This window comes from Centropristis striata, chromosome 18, assembly GCF_030273125.1.
Source record: "Centropristis striata isolate RG_2023a ecotype Rhode Island chromosome 18, C.striata_1.0, whole genome shotgun sequence".
NCBI lineage: Eukaryota > Metazoa > Chordata > Actinopteri > Perciformes > Serranidae > Centropristis > Centropristis striata.
This window is the reverse complement of record NC_081534.1, coordinates 4,337,145-4,357,041: the sequence shown is the minus strand read 5'-3', so window position 1 is coordinate 4,357,041 and position 19,897 is coordinate 4,337,145. Positions and strand designations below refer to the sequence as shown.

The window sequence follows — 19,897 nt, the reverse complement described above, 5'->3', positions numbered from 1 at the left end:
TGCTAACAACTGCATTAATCTCAGTCAAAACTTGATCTTTATCACCATGTTCTGTGTTCTGTGACTCAGTGTTTTCTCCAAAAAAACTCCTGTCCTCGCTTGCTCTGCACACACATTTACTCTGGCACTTTGCAGCAGGGCGGCACGAATTGGACACCTGATGAGATAGGAAGCGCCAGTTATACTGACCGACTGGATAAAAGAAAGCCAGCATGGCTGCTAAACAAACACCATCAGCTGCTGTTTGGTCTCTGAGCTCCTTCATGAACTCCATCGAAGAAAAGCAAACATAAAGCAGACACACTTCTCCAAGTCGGCCTCGCACCGCATGCTGCTGCACAGCGTTGCACAGCTGAGGAGGCGTATGCCAAGACAAGTTAAGCCTTTGACATGTGTGTGTGAGTCAGGACCTCACTGGTGGAGTGTGTGTTCATGCATAAGCATGTGCTTGAACCCAATGGGCAGCCTCTATTTTTGTTTCCTCTCGCACGCATCAGCACACAATGAAATGGACACACACATTCACACGTCTCGAATCTAGATGAACGCCGCCGTTGCCAGAAAATGATTCAAGCTCAGACTTGAGCCCATGTGCCCACAAACACACACAACACACTCATTAAAATTCTCTGGCTTGTGCAGCAGCAGTGGTGGAGTAAGGGCTGTGTAAGTCCTTCTACAGATAACACAGAGAAAGCAGGCTATTGTCTTATTCTAATCCTTCTTTTGAGGGAATGTAGTGAGAAATATCAGGGAGGAGCGAGGATGTGTGTGGAAGCTTCAGTAAACTGATATCTACAGTCCAGAGGATTATTTCTCACAATACAAGCATCACCTGATTTTTTACTATTTCACAGCCACCGACAAACTGGCGCTGGCTGACTGGGCAGACAACATTAATATCATCTGCACAACATTAACATATGGACAAACAGCACAAAGTGTTTTTCTTTGCTGTAAACTCTGCAAAACTTGGCTGCTTTTTTTCTCTTCTCTGCACTGCATCTCTGTTTTCTCAATTTATTCCATTTTGCCAGGCTCGTTCAGACCATTTTAAAGTGAGTTTTAAAGTGGTCCTTTATCACAACCTGTACAGTAAACGCTGACCTGGACCGAGCAGGTTTAAGGCACAGCAATTTGTTTTTCCATTTGTCCATCAGCTGAAATCATTCTGTTTCACTCTCTCTGAGTTAATTTGACAACTTCTATGTTTGGCCACCAATAATTGACTTGAAGATTGTATTGTTTATCAGCACAGAGTGGAGTTGTGCAGGATTTATTTAGCAGATTAATATTAGGGTTTCAAGCAATGATTGTTTTGTTTTTTCAATTAGATTATTTGAATAAATTTAACACTTAGTCTTACAAAGCTACAGGTCCACAGAGCCCTGGGTGATTGATTCAAATTGCTTGCTTTGTCCAACAAGCACATTATTTAAAAAAAATAATATATATATATATAAAACGCAGAAAAGCAGCAAATTACTTAATCAATTTTCAAAATAGTTTATTCATGCTATTCTGATTTACAAATTGATTAACCCACTACCATTTCAGCACCATTTAACAGATTAATATTAATAGTATGTATTTTGAAAACCGATGATTACTAGAATGACAAAGAGCTGGGCGATTGATTGAAATATTATTTTTGCACATTATTAAAACAAGATAATTGAGACATGATTATTGTTCCTCATTCTGTTGCACAATGATGCTCTCATTTTACCTTGTATTATAAATCCAGCAGTCCTTTCCTTCACAACATTGCTTTTCATGCCTCCCATTGGCTCAAACACTGCTGTTGTTACCATGTGTCCATGAAAATCATGATGTAGCAGCTACGCTTCATTCATTTTGTTTGCCAAAGACAAACAAAGAAACACTTTTTTGAAGGCCTCAGAGAAGGTGAACTCAAGATATAATTAAAAACCACAACTGTGGGTTGGTCATCATCTGTATTTATGTACATATTCACATCAACGTTAGCTATTGTCAGCTCTGACATAAACACTTCATGCTGCTCACTTTGTTGTGAAAGCTTGAGATGACAACAGAGAGTGGAGACAGAGTAATATGCATCCTCTTCTATGAAAAATGTACATATGAAATAGTCTGGTTTGCCTGGCCATAAGCCCAGGGTGCATTACTTAAAGAGTGCTAATTGGGAGTTGGAATAGAGCTGCAGATCAAATAGCATATATAAGCTGCAAAACTGCCGTGAGCTCCTCCCTCTTGGCCTTGTAATCTTTCCCACATTGGCTTTTAGATACTAAAAGAAAAAAAAAATACATATCTACCCTTTCTGCATGGTGTTCGAAAGTCAATAAGTATTTAATATTGGTCTCAATATTGACCAAAATAATCATGATACATTTTTGCCATGGTCGAGCAGCCCTGGAGACATAAAGAAACATAAGCAGTGTAAATCTATTAACAACATATCGCAAACAGCAAGATTTCATGTTGTGAACTCTTTCCTAACATGTTTTTTGTTTTAGTTGGTCAATTCGGTGACATTTTCCTCTGGCCGCTTCCTTTTTAGATATATTGTGCTTGCGATGGTCAATGAACTCTGTGAGCCTGCAATAAGCTGGCCCTGCAGAAGTCTTAAGCCCTCCTCCATCATTCACTCAATGAAACATTAGATGCTGCAGCAAAATTAATGCAGCTGAAATTAAATGAAAACACTGAAAAGACTCCCCTGTAGGAAAAAGAAGTGAGCATCTTAAGCTTCAAATCGATCAGTGTTGGGGTTGGGCAAGGTTCTTTATTAACTTTGCAGAGGACCTTCCCCACAGACCTAACTGCAGACAAACACAACTGAAGTGTCAGCAGGTATAAAATGTGCTTAGATGGACTTCAGAGCTTTGTAAACACGTTAGCTTTGAGCTCGCTATATGGCTAATATCAGCTCCTCTGGGCTGCAGAGGTCAGTTATTACCATTAATTATCTCTTCCTGTTTACATCTGCTGCTCACATTTAACTCTGCAGAAAAATATTGCTGTCTGTCTACAGTTAGCCTTTCTTATTTCCTCTATTTAACTTCATTGAAATGGAGTCAAGCAGGCTGCGGATGCCTTTATGGAGAAGGGGATGTACAGCACACTTTGATCTACTAAAGGTGCATATTTGCATAAGACCTCTGGTGTTTATTTAAAAAATTGAAAACAAGACCCTTGATTCCAGGAAGCAGAAGCAAATAAGTGGTCTCAAAAGAAAAACCAAGGAAATGACAGTAGAAAGATCATTCTGTTGATAAGCCTCTTAATGTAAAACATGCAGGAGTCCTGTGTGTGGTTATGTAGAGTATCTACCCTTCAGTCCATTAGCTGCCAGGGATATTTCTGAGATGTAAACAGAGTGATATAACCAGGCACGCACAAGCTAGATACACCTGACTGCAAACATAATTCAAGGTGTTGTTATTGGGAGGTCCAGTTCCAAAACACAAATTCTAATACTAATTAAAAATTGAAGCTGCACACCACTAAAAATAGCATGTACTGCAGAAGCCCATCAATTAAATTCACCCCCGGGGGACGGCTATATCATTGCTCAGGAGGAATGATGTGCTTTGGCTGGTTGTGCAACATAGCACAATGCTAGTTAATGAAGTGCACACATACTGTGGTACAAGGCCAGATGCAAGGACACCATCACATAGCAATTTAAAAGAAAGTCTGCCAATAATCTTCCTTTTATTCAATATTTAATGATAATTTCTCTTTTCTGAGGCATTTGCATGGTGGAAACATGGCAGTGCCTGTTGATAGATACTACTATATTACACTGCATTTGATAATACTATATTACTAATATATTGTTATTATTGTACAGTATAGATTATGCTGTAATAGTACTGCACTATTAAAGGGATGTTTCTAACACACAGTTTCCCTTGATTAGTCTAAAAGTGCTTGTGTGAAAACAAAAGCACATTTTAGTCTATAAGGTCAAACACTGTCCATAAAAAATATTGTATATATTATAAGAACTAGTTAAAATCATTAACGACATTCAATTCAATACCCAAATCATATTTCTAATGCAGCTGAAATCAATGTGTCCCTAGTTGACGCCCAGTTAGAAATGTGCCAGAACTATTTGATGAAATGTCAGCAGGGACTGTGTCTCAGAAGGCTCATGTTTTAGTATTGCTTATACCATTAGTATTGCTTATACAATTGCTTATACCATTAGCTCATGTTTTAGTATTGCTTATACCATTAGTATTGCTTATACCATTGCTTATACCATTAGCTCATGTTTTAGTATTGCTTATACCATTAGTATTGCTTATATCATTAGCTCATGTTTTAGTATTGCTTATACCATTAGAGCTGGATGGAGTTAACCCGCTTTGTTGATTAACCATATCGAAGGAAAGCTGTGCTGTAGCATGCTAGCTGGTTATAGCTAGTAAGGTTACATGTGTTGTTGGCCAAACTGCTAAACCCAGCAGCTAATTCAGAAAGAGAAGGAGGTGCCAGGCAGGGCCTCGGAGAACAGGACGGGGTGGAGGACTACATTGTCTCTTTATGAATGTTGCTCTTGCTTTGCGAGCTTACACTGGCATCCAAACTTGACATGTACAACACATCTGTGCTGCTTGTCTTGATCGCTATGGACGGCGAATATGTATTAACACTGAACATAAGATGCTCATGTTAGACTTTGTTGTAACATGCTAACCAGCTAATGCCAGCCCGATAACATCAGCCTTTTTCAGTCACATTGCAGTTAAACAAATCAAATAAAAATGAATGACACATGTTTTAGTTGGTCTTGTTGGTGAGATAACCCCGCCCCCAGCCCCTGACATAAATGGTTCGTGGTTCAAGACCAGCAAAGAGTTGGTGCCGCTCCGGAACCAGTTTCCTGGCATAGAGCTGGTTCTTTGGCAGTTGAAAAGCGAAGAACTGGTTCAAGATTAGGCACCGGCTCCAAACAGGCCGTGGAACTGTCTTGCTCGAAAAAGGGGTATTAGTGATGCATGGGCCAGGGTCTTTGCTGATACTATGTGTCTTTATTTTTTCTATCTACTTCACACAATTCAGCTGCTGGAGTTAAACTACATATTTTGTGGATTTTTTTCACATATGTAAAGCGTATCTGTTGGATCCACTTACATAGTCTAAGTCTATATAACTTTTAAAGACATCTCTCTAATTTCTTCACCTTTTCTTTTAATTTGTTTGAATCAAGTAGTTCTTTATCTTTTTTCATGAATTCATATCTTATTCATGAGAGCTCAAATTCAGTTTGCACATTCACTGCATCACCAACATGAAACCTCTGACCTCAAAATGAAGCTCATTGAAGAACCACACTCTCTGATTATCCTCAGGTCCGTCTCTGGTGTGTTATCTGGCTCCATTTCCGCGTCTGCTCCTCCGGCTCTTTAGTGCAGCCAAGGTGAAATGGTGCACAGAGAGAACAAGGTCTCTGACTGTCAGCTACTGAGATACATTCAGCCCCTGCTCTGCTGCTCCACTAAGACCTTCCACAAGCTTTCTAAACAAGTTCCAATTCCACAGCCTTTTCCCGTGTCAGTCCAAATAAACAGATACAAGGATGTGGCTCACACACAGAGGGGAAAGAATAAGACAGAGACAGGAAGGAAAATATGGGCAGAGCAGAGGCCCATAACAGGCAGAGGCCAGCGTTACCACTCAGCAATGCATCAAATGAACATTGGCTTTACTGGAAACGTGTCACAGGCTGCAGAGAGCTCTTATTTAGTGCAGAAATGTTCTGCTCCACTACCTCTTTCTTTCCTCTGTGGCTGAAAATTGGATGTTTGGCAACAAATTAAGAGAAAGGGGTCATTGATTATATTAGATTAGATATAGCATTGTTTACTTTGCAGCCTGGCATATAAAAGAAAGCTGGGATTGAGTGCTACGAGAGGAGCAGAGAGTGAAGTAGTAGTGAAAAATTAAAGAGGTGGCTTACAGATCTTTCTGAGGCACCAAATACATGATTTAAAATGTATTTCTGCAGGATTTTTTGAAGCTGAAACAGAAAGGAGTAGAAATCTTCCCTTGATGCAGCTGATTACAACACACCTACGTATTACTCATTGGATATTAACTCCTACTCTTTTGAGGCTGTCTGAGCGTCCGGCAGTGATGAAAAGCCAGCGACTCGCCTGTCTCGCCACTTTTCGGTGAAATAGGACAATCAATGCCCAATCGATAAAAACAATAGCACTAAACAGTGTTACCTTTGATGGATGCTAGTGAGCCTTCACCGTTTGTCGTAGAGATACTTTAAAAATAGAGAGGTTGCACTTACAGTCGATGTCTGTGTCAAGGTAATAAAAGTGTTTTAGCTTAATTAACGTTCTCAGGAGAACGTGGGGGTCTCTTTGGATGCTCCGTCTACAAATAAGTTCATTTTCATTTACAGCAGAAATATGGAACGATGCTTTATTAGGCTGTACAGTTGCATATTGTTAAACACAGATGAGCACTAATAGCTAAGTTTTGCAACTGTCTCCTCTCTTTTTAGTCTGATGTCATTCATCCATGACACCTTATTCAATCTGCCATCTTGTACTGTGATAGAGGACCACATTGGAAATAAGACCTCAGGCTTTATTGTCTAATTTAATCTAACAATCCATTGTGTATTTTAATGACTTTTTTTTGGTCAAATAAATCTATCTCTGTTCAAAGATAGATTTGTCGGTATTAAAAAAATGTTACATATATACAGTCATGGAAAAAAAATATTAGACCACTCTTGTTTCCTCTTTGCTTTCTTGTTCATTTAATGCCTGGTACAACTAAAGGTACATTTGTTTGGAAAAATAATATCATAACAAATAATCATAATAACAAAATAAATTAATAAATTAATTAAAAACCCTAAAGACATAAATAATATATAATAAATAATAAAAATAAAATATACAAAAACCTAAATAAATAAAAAGAATAATGATATTAAAAAATAAATAAAAAACCTAAAATAATTATAATAATTAAATAAATAAATTAACAAATCATTCCAAATCATTTTCAAGAAGCTCTTTAATTAAACTCTTATCAGCTATTTTTCTTGTTATCATTATATTTGTCTAAACAAATGTACCTTTAGTTGTAAAATAAACAAGAAACTGAAGAAAACATGGTTCTAATATTTTTTTCCATGACTATATAATATATATATATATATAGTTAAAATTTAAAAGCAAACTATGCTTGAAGCTGCACAGTAATATCTCTTCTACACTGCTAAGAGACTGACTTTGTTGCATAATAGAAACCTTTTCAGGGCCGGGCTGTCTGCAGTGTGTTCTAGCAGAGAATTAGGCAGAAGACACAGCAGCACCATGGCCAGTCCTTCTCACAATAACACAGATAGTCACACCTTTGGGCAACTTACCATTTTCAGCCTGCCTCACTTGGATGTCTTTGTGAACCTCAAAGAAACACAATATAGCAGAGGAACTTTTTTTTTATCACCACACTTACAATAGACGTCGACCCTGATGGACTTGATGGCGGGGGACCCGAGGCCGTTCTCAGCCTTGCAGTAGTAGCGGCCTCCCTGGGTCCTCAGGATCTTTGCGATGTGCAACGTCTCGTTGAACACACTGGAGTCCTGGAAGCGGTCCGACACGCTGCCGGCTGTCTTGGTCCATCGGATCTGGGAGGAACAAAGGGTAGACATTACATTACAGTGGCGTTTCTGGAGCGTGTTCACATATGGCTTCTGCATGTAGCATACTGCAACAACAATCATGGCAAGCAGATAAAAAAACAGGCTTCATACAGAAGACTTAATGAAACATACCCAGAAAGAGAAACATTAAAATGAAAGAAAATTAAAAATAAAGGCCAGTCTAATGTGAGCCAGTTTTAAATAGTGGTATGTTTTTCTCTGTAGCTGAGGCGAATAAAGTCCACCGTTTGGGAATTTGTAGAAGAATAAAATAAAATTGCATGAATGCCGTTTATATTTTATTGTGTTTTCGACAAGAGTCTGTCTTTAAAGCAACACACAGGCAACTGTTGAAGGAAATCCTGTTTTAAAGGTATTGTAATTTTCTTTTGTGAAATGTCACAGTACAAAGGAGGACTTGAGAGCTAAAAATCTTCCGCTAACCTCCTTTTTTTCCCTCCGTTCCACACAAGACTGACCTCAGCGTGGTCTTCTCAGCATGAGTACCTTTCACTAACTGATGAGACCCAGTTAGCCCATGGCATTGAGGTGTAATGAAAGGTGAAATAGTGTTACTCTCCAACATGAGGTTGTAATTGACTCTCCATCATCTCCCTCTCCTGTCCTCATTAAAGTATACAGCATGAACAGGTACTGTGACAACTCTGGCCTGGGGGCCACACAGCCAGAACTGCAGAGCAGAAAGCTCCATTCAATCCCTCAACCTAAGTAAGCCGCAGATGGACTGGCTTTGCCTGCACAGCCTCACATATCTCTGTCTCAGCAGGGGGGGGCTACGAATTAGAATCCAATATCTCCACACTGTATGCTGATAGCATCATCCTATACTGATAACATCCCATTTTACAGTGATAGCATCAGATGGAACAGGGATATCGCTGCATGGAGGGATGAAGATTGGGTGCTATCTTGGGAGATTGCGGCTCTAGCTGTGGGGTTTTAACCATGGCGACTCCAGCCCCCAGGTTACCACGGCTTGAAGTTTGGTCATTTCCAAACAGACATAGAAAGGAAATGAAAAGGTGGGTGGCCCAAAACCTGATAATGGCGCCTGATTCCAGAGGCCTTTTCTTGGAGCTCGGGGCTGGAGGATGACAAGGCGAGGAATTCACATGCAGCAAAAGTTTATCAGACGAGTTTCAGATTCTCTCTTGCTCGGGGTGTTTCTGCTCAGAGTGGCAGAAATAAATTAGCTACCCTGAAACTCAAAGAGTGTTCTGTATTTCTCCCTATCATCGACCTCTGAATAAAAGACTGTAGCCAGACTGAGCGTCTGTCCCGTCCCTTTAAGTGGATATGTTACCATTAAAAATAAATGCCTTTAAATGAATACACTGCACTGGAAGGGTTTCACTTGGCCTGTTTCAAATGCATCAAGAGACACTGGGAGAAAGCACTTTGTGAAAAAGCACAAACTCAGCAATTGATCGACGCTAAAGCCCCACTGTTAGAAAATCTGGCGCCATATTATAACAGTTAGGGACATCATGAGTTCAGCAAAACAAGCCCCAAAGTTAAATAAGTTATGATTATAAATTAGATGGAGCGAAGTTTTTGAATTCTGTGTCACCCTCCTACAGTGCTCTGGATCCCCTCATGCAAATACAAAGCAAGCTGGCTTATGGCGACCTCAGCAGAATTCAATATTCTCCCAGCTTATACCCCCAGTCATTTCCTTTGCCTTTTGTGTAAAGAGCTTTGAGTTTTAGGAAAGCGCAGTATCAATAAGTGCATTGTTGGAGTGACACTAAGAAGTGGGTATTCAAATAACTCTTCATATTTTCAAAAGAAAAGTGCTGCTGTTTGTTTCACGAGGGCAGCACATTATTGGTGAGCTTTCAACTCACCCTGTAGCCCGGAGCTATTTTCATTCCTCCACTCCTTTGACTTTTCACATCTGAGCACCTCTACCCACAGGGGGGAGTCGTGAAGTATTCCTGGTGAGAACAGTTTGACCCTCTTCACTCTCCTCGGTGCAATGCAAATACTCTTGATCTGAGAGGAGCTGGCGGATTTGAGCAATATGATAATTGCTGCTCCTAGCCCACCGACTGCCTGGCTGCAGGGTTTTTTTTGTCTATTTTTGCAGCTCCTTTCTCATTCCTCAGCTGTAACTCATAAGGTGCTCATAAGCATACACTGAGGAATAAGTCACACTGCCCAAGACGTACCACCCGGCTGCTGTTTTATGGCAGAAATGTATTGTTCGTGTAGAGTGTGTGCATATATTATTACCAGGAAATGTAGATGAGGTCTGGTTTTCATGTCTCACCTTGCAAATTTCACATATTCTATTTTTTTCAAAGCATCGAAAACATGACGCCACTTAGTCCCACAGGGAAAAGCAGAGTCAACACAATAATAACGCCATTCCCTCTTAAATCAGACAACCCAATAAAAAGATCAACATTTGCTTACAAGGAAAGTAGAAGCTCGCCTAGATTAGCATCCAACTGAAAATCCCAGCAGTGTTTGAGACCACACATGCTGCGATGTCACGGCAAGAGCTAATTAAAATGCGCCCAATGTCTGTTGTTATGCAGGGATCATATGCTGGAGCACGCGTCTTCGGTGAATCTCCCATAATGCCTGCTGTGACGTTTCCCTTTCCCTAACAACAGACTGGTTTCTAATTGCTTGCCATCTTTTCTTTTCGGCACTGATGGTGGTGTGTGCCGCTCGGTGGTGCAGCCAAGTGTGGCTGAGCATGACAATCAAGCGATAAGAAGAAGCAACAGGGGGTCCAAACCACAAATTGTGAGTGCAAAGACTCTACAGGTCTATATTAGAAAAGACTGACCCTGGATGGCAAGATAAAACACGCTGCAGTGAAGTCTTTGACATTGAAATAATAAAAAAAAGGAATGAGAATATCAAACAGAGAATGCACAATGACAAAATGAAAATCACTTTTTATTTGCTTGGGTGTCGAACTACATACCAGGGATGACTTCTTCTTTTTTTAATGATAAACTGTTGCTTTGTGGTGCCTGTTCTTCCTGCCTTTTTACGAACACTTTAATGTTTCTGATGTATATATTTATGTTTTTAGTGTCACAAAGAACTTTTTTTCTTGTTCCCAATGAGGACAGAGCATACATGGCTGCCTTGAGAAAAAGTGCTGCACCCAACCTCTCCCTTTTTTTTTTTTTTTTGCAAATTATGGCAAATCGAGCATATGTTAGGAATGATAATTAACAGGTAGGAACAGGACAAAGGGAAGAGTCTTGTACAGTAATGACTCAGGGCTTATTTCTGTGGGTCTGCGGTCACACATTTTTAAATGGACTTAATGAACTGACAAAGTACATGAGGTCGGATACAAACACAGCATTTTTTTTTGTAAGATTATCTTTTGGGCCTTTGTCTTTATTTCCAAAGGGCTGGTTAATAATGGAAAGGGGGGAGAGAACTCAGCTCTAAGTATATGAGGCGCATGCTCTACCTGGTGAGCTACCCTGCAATGCAAAACACAGCAGTTTAATGCTGACATGCATACATATTACCATACATGATTTGCATAAATAGGTGAATATATTTCATAGTCAGCAAATGGATTGAATGAATGCATTTGTCTGACATCATAACATCCTGTGGTTGGTTGGTTTGTTAACTACACCAGAGTCCACTTGAAAACGAACCAAAGATTAACCTCAAGATTTACTCAAAGAATCCCAGGTGAGTTAGATTCACGTATCAACGTATCCAAAGTGTAATCTTGTTATCCTGAAATACATAATACTATTTTTCTTAGAGACTTCTGGCATTCTGTATAACCAATTATGTTCCATACAATGTTTGCAATGACTAAATGCTAACGGCTCCTGTGTTCAGGCAAATGTAATGTAGCTCATTGTTTGTTTTCATGTATCACTTTATGGCTACATGAAACTAGCCGTGTTTCCATTAAAGTCGAAGCATTAAAGTTGCATTAAAGAAAATGTGAATTAGGGACATTTCCATCAGTTAGTTTAGATCGAATGAACAAAGCTGCATACATGCACTTTGGTCAGAAGATAATGTAATGTATTGCTGTAGGCTAATCCGTCAGTAAACAGTAGAAGAAGTAGGGATTGCATGAGAGAACAAAACAACAACAACAAAGAGGAAGCTGAAAGGACAGTCTTCAGGAATTGGATTCAATTGGGCAACTTCTAATTGTTCGTGTCAGCTCGTCTTGACCAGCTGAGTGTTTACTACGTCAGAACGTATTTGGAAAAAGCGTTTCCATCCCCCGTTTGTTGCATAAACTATTTTTTGAAAAAGTCAAAAACGATTTCAAGTTAATGTAATAACTTTTATGCACTTTTTCTAAAGTTTTATCGAATTTTGTTGCTGTTTCCATCAAGCTTTTCTCATGTGAATCTTCAAAATGTGCAGAGGATGGGAAACCACTACTGTTGTTATTTTCTTGGAATGTATAAATGTTTTTAATAAGGAGTGCAAGTTTAAATACATGTGACTTATAGTTGTTTGGATATTTTCCGTGGTATAGATTTTAAACAAAAATCATGGGATTTCACTCGTACTGGTCTTGACTACTAACTATCTGGTTTCGTGACTTTCTTACTACTACATACTGCATGTTTGAGTGCTGCAGATAAAGTCCATTTTTAGACAACTGAGTCTCACTGACAGCGGGGCATTGAACAGGGTGTAGTTCAAGGAGAAGCTCTGATACCGTGCCCCTTCTGATCGTGCAGTTTGTAAGGCAAACAGTGCAAAAAAAACAGAAAGTTAAATCATATTCAAAAAAGCACCATCTGCTAAAGACACCAGCACTGTAGGCTAACTGTCATGGGAGCATCCAAAACAGATCACATACTCCAGTTGGTCTGTATAAAGCGAAATGTCCCAGGGCCTGAGGTCAGCTTATTTGTACTCGCTGACCCGTGGTGCTGAGAGTCGAATCTGGCCGGCCAATAATTGAAACAAAAAAAAGGTGTTTGCAATGTGGTGTTGCTGGCTATTGGAGCCTGGTACTCAAACAAAGTAGTGTGGACATAATGGATGGAGGCCAGGGCAGGGGAGACGGGGGCAGATGGCTTCATCATCAGGGACCCTTTGATGTCTGTTCACGGCATCAAAGACAATGAAGGAAGCTGGAGGACACCAACCATAAAAGTATGAAGGGATAAAGCTGTATGTATGTGGTGTTCTCATACAGAGACACAGAGAGAACAGGGATATAGGGAGACATAGGGAAAGGGCTTGTTATTATCTGTATATTTAGGGGAGGCAGGGCTGAATATATATCTTATATTCATTTTAAATACCGATTATTCATTAATTGTCTGATTAATTGTTTAATCCTTTCATCCATGAAATGTCAAGAAAATCAGGGGGGAAATTCTGACATTTCTCGCTATCTCAGGTGCAACCTGGTCTCACAGAAATCCGTGAAATAGCCACGGAATCGCTCAAATTTCCGTGAAACTGACACGGATTTCGCTACAATGCAAGTTAATGACAGTCATATTTTTCTGGCGAGATCTTCACCACAAAGTGATTATGTACATTCACTGAGTGAATATTTAGAAAATAAAACATATATTTCTCGCTAGAAATGTAATCAAAATCCATTTTTATGCAGAAACTAAGTCAAAATATTAATTTTTTCACTAAAAATGAGAGAACTGTCCACCATGTTTTTTGTTCTGACCGCCGGAACCTTGAAAGTCACGTGACCTGGAACAAACCAATAGGAAAAAAAATCAATGGGATGGCCACGGGATATGACTGTCTTTAACTTGCATCCACTCCGTCGCTATTTCACGGATTTCTGTGAGGTTCCTTAGGTGACACCTTCAGACTGCATCGATATTCAGTTCCCTTTGATATAAAACAGAGAAAAACAGCAAAACTTCACATTTGAGAAGTTGTAACCTGCTAATGCTCTGCTGATAAGTGACTCGTTTATCAAAAAGGTAGTAGATTAACTGCCTGTTCATCCACTAATTAATTAAACGACTACTTGTTTCAGCTCTAGGTGGAGCAATATAATAGAAAGAGGATGGACATGTTAGTCTTTATAAACATGTAGAGACATTTGTTCTTTTCCTTTCTTGTCCTTTTCAGCAGAGAAAAAAATAGATTTATTAAGAGTGGGCTGCAACTAATTATATTTGTCACTTCATTTCCCACCTATTAAAGTTATATTTTATCTTTATAATATATAATATTAAAGTGTAAAATCGTAAATTACCTGCAGAACAGCAGCATGTTAATATTACCACACATCCCTTAAGTTGGCACAATGACAAAACTGCATCCAGCCCAAGCAGCAGAGAGAGTGTCCGGACTGAGGGGTTGTTGAGTAGAATATGTGAATATGTCCACTCTGCCAGACTCTTTGCTCCTTAATCTGACTGAAGTTTGTGCAAGTTAGAATCTAAGGCCCCAATCATGGATCAGAAACATCCGCAGCCTCACTGTGCTGTGCATTGATAAATCTCGGTGCTGTCCATGGTGCTGAAGTAGAAGATGGATTTGAAATTGTTACTTTTTCTCATCAGTCCCACCCTTCTGAAGTTTTGTCTTGGATCTGTATGATATATTTTATATTACTGATATTCTCAAAACTATAAAGCTTGCTCATCAAATCATCTACCACCGGGGGAGCAGTTTAAAAAAGGAACGGATTAAAACACTCCGCCGAATGCACAAGTTATATTATATATATCTTTTTTCTTTCTATGTATTTTCAATTCTATAGCATAAGAGATGCTTTTCTATTTCAAAGCCTATTGCGACCTGTTGCCTTTTGGGAAAAATGTTTGTTCAGTGTAAAAAATAAATGTTTGAAATGTTCCTATTTTTATAATGAAAACAGTTTACCAAAGTTGCCAGTGGATACAATTCTACCTCAGTCCCCAGCAGGAGGATTGTGTCTATCTGACACTTCTGTCTGTTGAAAATAAATGAAAAGAAGCCTAGGTTTTGCATTAGGGGCTGTATTTGCACTGAACCGTGACTCCTAAACCTGGTTATAAACCATAACTTTGGTGTACTGTTGCACCCCGAAGAACTACATAGAAGGAAGCAACGGAGCAGGAAGATGGACTCGGTGTTTTACACTGAAATAAAGAGCAGAGTAAGAGAAAAACACACATTTAAGATGTCTGTCTTATTCTTCTCCTAAGAGAGCCAACTTCCACAAATCCTCTGAGTGACCTCTGCACTACACATCTATGACAATTTAACTTCATTGGCCCCCTGAGCCCGCCTGATGCCAGCAGTCCCGGTCTTCCTGCACAGCCCTTAGTAACACCTTGAAATGCCAAACCCACAAGGCACAGTGGGAAAAAAAGCACATATTATACGGTGTGCTAGTGACTGACAGGAACATATATTTATTTGACAATTAAATGGGAAGGCAGACAAGTGTTGAGTGTGTGTGTGTGTGTGTGTGAGAGAGAGAGAGGTTGGATGCACGTATGATTTTATTATTAGAAAGCCTCTGTTTTTCCCTCCGAGGTGAGTGGGCGGATGTGCACGGGGCTGACAGAGAGGCCCACTGTGAGGAAGCTGCTGCCTGGTTGGACACAATCCAGAGACTCCATCAGTGGGAAGGCCTGAGGGGCGTCTATGTAATTTAAGAAGTGTGCATATTGATAGACATGTGAAGAATTAAACGGTGGCAAAATTGCCAACCGTGGCCCCATTTACTCCGTGGTTGGTCCTTTGTGGTGCTGATGTTGTACTTGGCACAACACCCCTCAGTCTATGTATCACCATGGGAGCGAGTCGTATCTCAAAGCCAGGGAAAGAGACGGAAATCTGGACAGTAATGATGAAAAAAGCAATTTTGTGATTTGCTAATGCAGAACTAATTGAAGCCATTTACAGTGTTCGAGCAGTGTGACTTGGCCCCCTGTGATATTGTGGTGCAGACGGAGAATGTGGTTGGAGTTATTGCAGTTGAAGTTGTTCAAGGAAACAAAATTGAGAATGATTCCAGACAGGAGGAACTACGTTCCCATTAATCTAAGGTGTAGATCATAGGCGGCTCCAGGGGCGGGCTTACAGACTTAAGCCCTGAATGTTTTCAGCAAAGCTCAGAATCTTTTACTGTTCATCACACATGGACTGTTTTCAGCAGCGTGGAGAGCAATGTGTTTTCAGCGTTGTGGTCCCAATGAAGCGCTGACTGAATACAGATCAGAGCCCCTCACCCTCTGTGCACTCTTCAGGCTTTATCAGACCATTTTAGTGGCCTGACTTCCCAAAAAAGTTAAGTCAACAAAACATGGAGCTACTTAATGTACTAAACATGCTAAATGCAATGTAAATTTAGTTGCATTAAGTTGTGAACACTTTAAAAACCATTAACTCAAATTGGTAACTTCACCACGTGTATTACACTCGGCAGCTCAGTATGTGTGTGTGTGTGTGTGTGCAGTGGTGGAATGTAACTAAGTCCTGTACTGAAGTACAGTTTTGAGGTATTTGTACTTTCCTTGAGTATTTCTATTTTATGTAACTTTATACTTCTACTCCACTACATTTAGAGGCAAATATTGAACTTTTTACTCCACTACATTTAGCTACCAGCATTAGTTACTTTTTAGGTCGAGATTTAACATAAAACATGATAAATTTAAAGTGATTAGACTTTTGTATTTTTTTAAGCACATAGCAGTATATTAAGTAGTTAAAATGAGCCCTACCTTGAGAAAATGTAAACGCTGCTTATATAAATGCATCAATGATAATATATTTTGAATATTTAAAAGAATCTGAATGGGGCCATTCTGCGTTATCAGTACTTTTACTTTTGATACTTTAAGTACATTTTGATGCTGATACTTTTGTACTTTTACTTAAGTAAGTTTTGGATGCAGGACTTTTACTTGAAGTAAAGTAATTTCCCTGTGTGGTATTAGTACTTTTACTTGTGCACATGTAGACTGATTGTAGAACATAAACACTATGTGACACAAGGACATAAGTCCTGGACAATATTGTCTGGACGACATTGCCACTTTAGACCACTTCATGTATCTGATATAGCAATAATCTAATAAAATAATAATTCAAGTTCACCCTTTCCAAAAGTAATGAACTTTCAAGAAAAGTTTAAAAAAAAAAGTTTTTTAATGTCCTAAATTAATAAAATACAAAACCATTGGTTCTAATAAAAAAAAAATGTAAATTAATATTAAACATTTGGCAAGGGATGCATAGAGACATTCATTCCTAAGGGCACTCACTAAAATACTTAAAGTGTTATTGGAGGATATTACGAGACTTTATTTCAAAATGTTTAATTTTTTTGTTGCAAATTAAGGTCAATTTAGCTATTATTATGATATTATTATTGTACTGATTGGTCAGATGCCGTGGTGTCTCTGTCAGTGACGTAGTCTGATAATGTGGGAGAAATCCATGTCATCACAGAAAGGAGTGGGACCCCATTTCGGATGTTACCAAATATGCTTTTTTTTTTGCTGATAAAGGGTTAAAATTCCCTAATATAGGCAATATACTGCCAATCCAGTTCCTCACGGGATAGGACCTTTGTTAACAAAAAAATATTAACTATAAGTTAGATAACAGCAACAAGAAGCCAATTTTATTGGCATTATTTTTTTTCTGCTACGGTGTCCAGAAATGACAGCGTGATGGGAGTCAGCATGTTTGAGGAGCTGCACCCAAGTTCTGTATTGGTCGACATTCTGATGTAAACTAACACGCATGTAAACACAACGGATGGAATCAAAGTCTGCAAAAATGCTCATGGTCAAGCCTAATTATTGTGATGATGATAGTGATGATACTGAAGTGTTGTAGTCATACATTTATCTTGTAGGCAGTGGCGGAAAGTAACAAAGTACATTTACTCAAGTACTCTACTTAAGTACAATTTTGACTTACTTGTACTTTACTTGAGTATTTCCATTTTATGTAACTTTATACTTCTACTCCACTACATTTTAGAGGCAAATATTGTACATTTTACTCCACTACATTTAGCTGACAGCTTTAGTTACTTTACAGGTTTAACAGATTTAACATAAAAAAAATACATTTAAAGTGATTTGACTTGTTGTTTTTCAATTAAACCTTGTAACAGTATATTAAATAGTTAAAACGATCCCTAACTTGATCAAATTACATTTGATTACTTGTGCTGCATACATAAATACATCATAATATTAATCCAATAATATACTTGATATATATAAAACACTCCATTCTGGAGTCCATTCTGCATAACGTGTACTCTTACTTTTGATACTTTTGATCAAGAACATTTTGATGCTGATCAAGTTTTGAATGCAGGACTTTTACTTGTAGTGGAGTAATTTCACAGTGTGGTATTAGTACTTTTACTTAAGTAAGGGATCTGAATACTTCTCCCACCACTGCTTGTAGGTGATGTGTTTGTGTCCCAGCAGCCAGTTGTTGACCAATCTGCACGCTGTGAGCTGCAACTGGCAGCTGATGATGTGAAAAGCCTGGAGCTATACTACACACTGACAGCAAGCTGATGCCTGTAAGATCAATGAATGGCAGCAAATGTGAAGTGATTGGTATTTATAGTTAAACTATTCAAACATCACTTCATTAAAAATCAGATTTTGGCCGGGTTTGACTAACATCAGTCAGTTGATGTTAAGCTAAAATTAGGTGAGGCGTTAGTGAGCCAATTTATATTTATATTTTAAGATCAATGTAAATGCCAAAAGCAAAAGATAGAGGACTTAAGACTAAAGCTTTTCTTTTGGATTCACCAGTGTCAGTAAAAGTTTAGTGAATTCAAAGATAAGATAAGCAAACAATTATCTTTTTAAGCATGCATCGCTCCGTTTTCTTTATCTGAAAATTGTGTAGCATTAATGTTTAAGATAAGATTGAATTTCTGCCAAAGATGCTCAAGGCACATTATTTTAACATTGACACCATTTCCATGCAAACTTCAAAACAGCATACCCAACTGATTTCAGCTGTGCAGTCAGACTGAAAGAGAGGACACCAAATCTCAAGGGACATCAGACAGACAGCTGACTGATTTATTTCTTTTTTTAATTTATATATTTTTTTTTATAAATATTTTTTTATTTTTTATATACAGTACTGTGCAAAAGTCTCAGGCAGGTGAGAAAAAAATTATAGAAGAATTTATGCTGGTTTGAAGGCAAAGGGTGGTCACACCAAATATTGATTTGATTTAGATTTTCCCTTTTTTTTGTTAATTAATAAAAATAAACTATTAACATTTCTATTTTTAAAAACTTTCTTATTTTAAAGCATGTTTTCACACCTGCCTAAGACTTTTGCACAAAATAAAAAAAATATATTATAAAAAATATGATTTGTTTAACCCTTTGATGCACAACATGGGTCTAAAATGACCCGACTGAGTTTTTCATTTTCTATGTCTTTACAATAAATTAATTTCATCAGTCAGTATTCCAGGTTTTCCTCAATTAACTTGTTTTTGATCATCATACATCCTAATTTTTTGTTTTCATTTCTTACTTTTTGAATAAAACCCCTTTTTGTATCACTACTCTTCTAATACACAGCATGGGTCAAAAATGTCATTATGGGGTATTGTGTGTATAATTTTAAGGAAAAATTAATTTAATCAATTTTGGAATAAGGCTGAAACATAACAAAAATGTGGAAAAAGTGAAGTGCTGTGAATACCTTACAGGTACATTGTATGTGTGACAAAATGATACACAAACATGTTAAATATATTAAATATATGAGTGTAGAAAGAAACTATTTGAAACAAATTACTATTATTATAGTATTAGGTCATTTAATTTTAAATCAAATTTGGATGAATTAGTCATTTTTGACCAATGTTGTGCATTAGAAGGGTTGTCCATATGTTGTGCATCAAAGGGTTAAATAAAATAAAAAATAAAAACATACAGCAATTATTTAGCAGTATGTAAAGTATAGGCATGTGAATGTGTGCATATGATGCAGGAAAAGAAATAGAGAGTACAGGGGTACACACAACTATTCATACTGTCTGACAAGAAAAAAAAAATCCCCACAAAAGTTAAAGCCAACCTGTGCGCATGTCATTAATCAAACAGGACACACTGAAAGTGCACCACAACCTTTGCAAAGAGCACTGATTACTTTTTCCCCACATACGCTCTTGGAAGATGAAGAAACTCAACTCAATTAAAATGTGGAACTTTGGGGGGCGAAGAAAGACTCAAACATGTTCGGAGA

The 19,897-nt window shown here is 38.3% G+C and overlaps 1 protein-coding gene across 1 annotated transcript in view; it reads right to left on the bottom strand.

The window, feature by feature from the left end:
• Window positions 1-19,897, bottom strand: part of LOC131991671 (MAM domain-containing glycosylphosphatidylinositol anchor protein 2-like) — a 220,790-nt gene that overhangs the window by 127,098 nt on the left and 73,795 nt on the right. Inside the window, exon 3 of the mRNA XM_059357161.1 lies at window positions 7,486-7,660. Within this exon, the coding sequence (XP_059213144.1) occupies window positions 7,486-7,660 (175 nt within the window). The remainder of the gene's footprint in view (window positions 1-7,485; window positions 7,661-19,897) is intronic.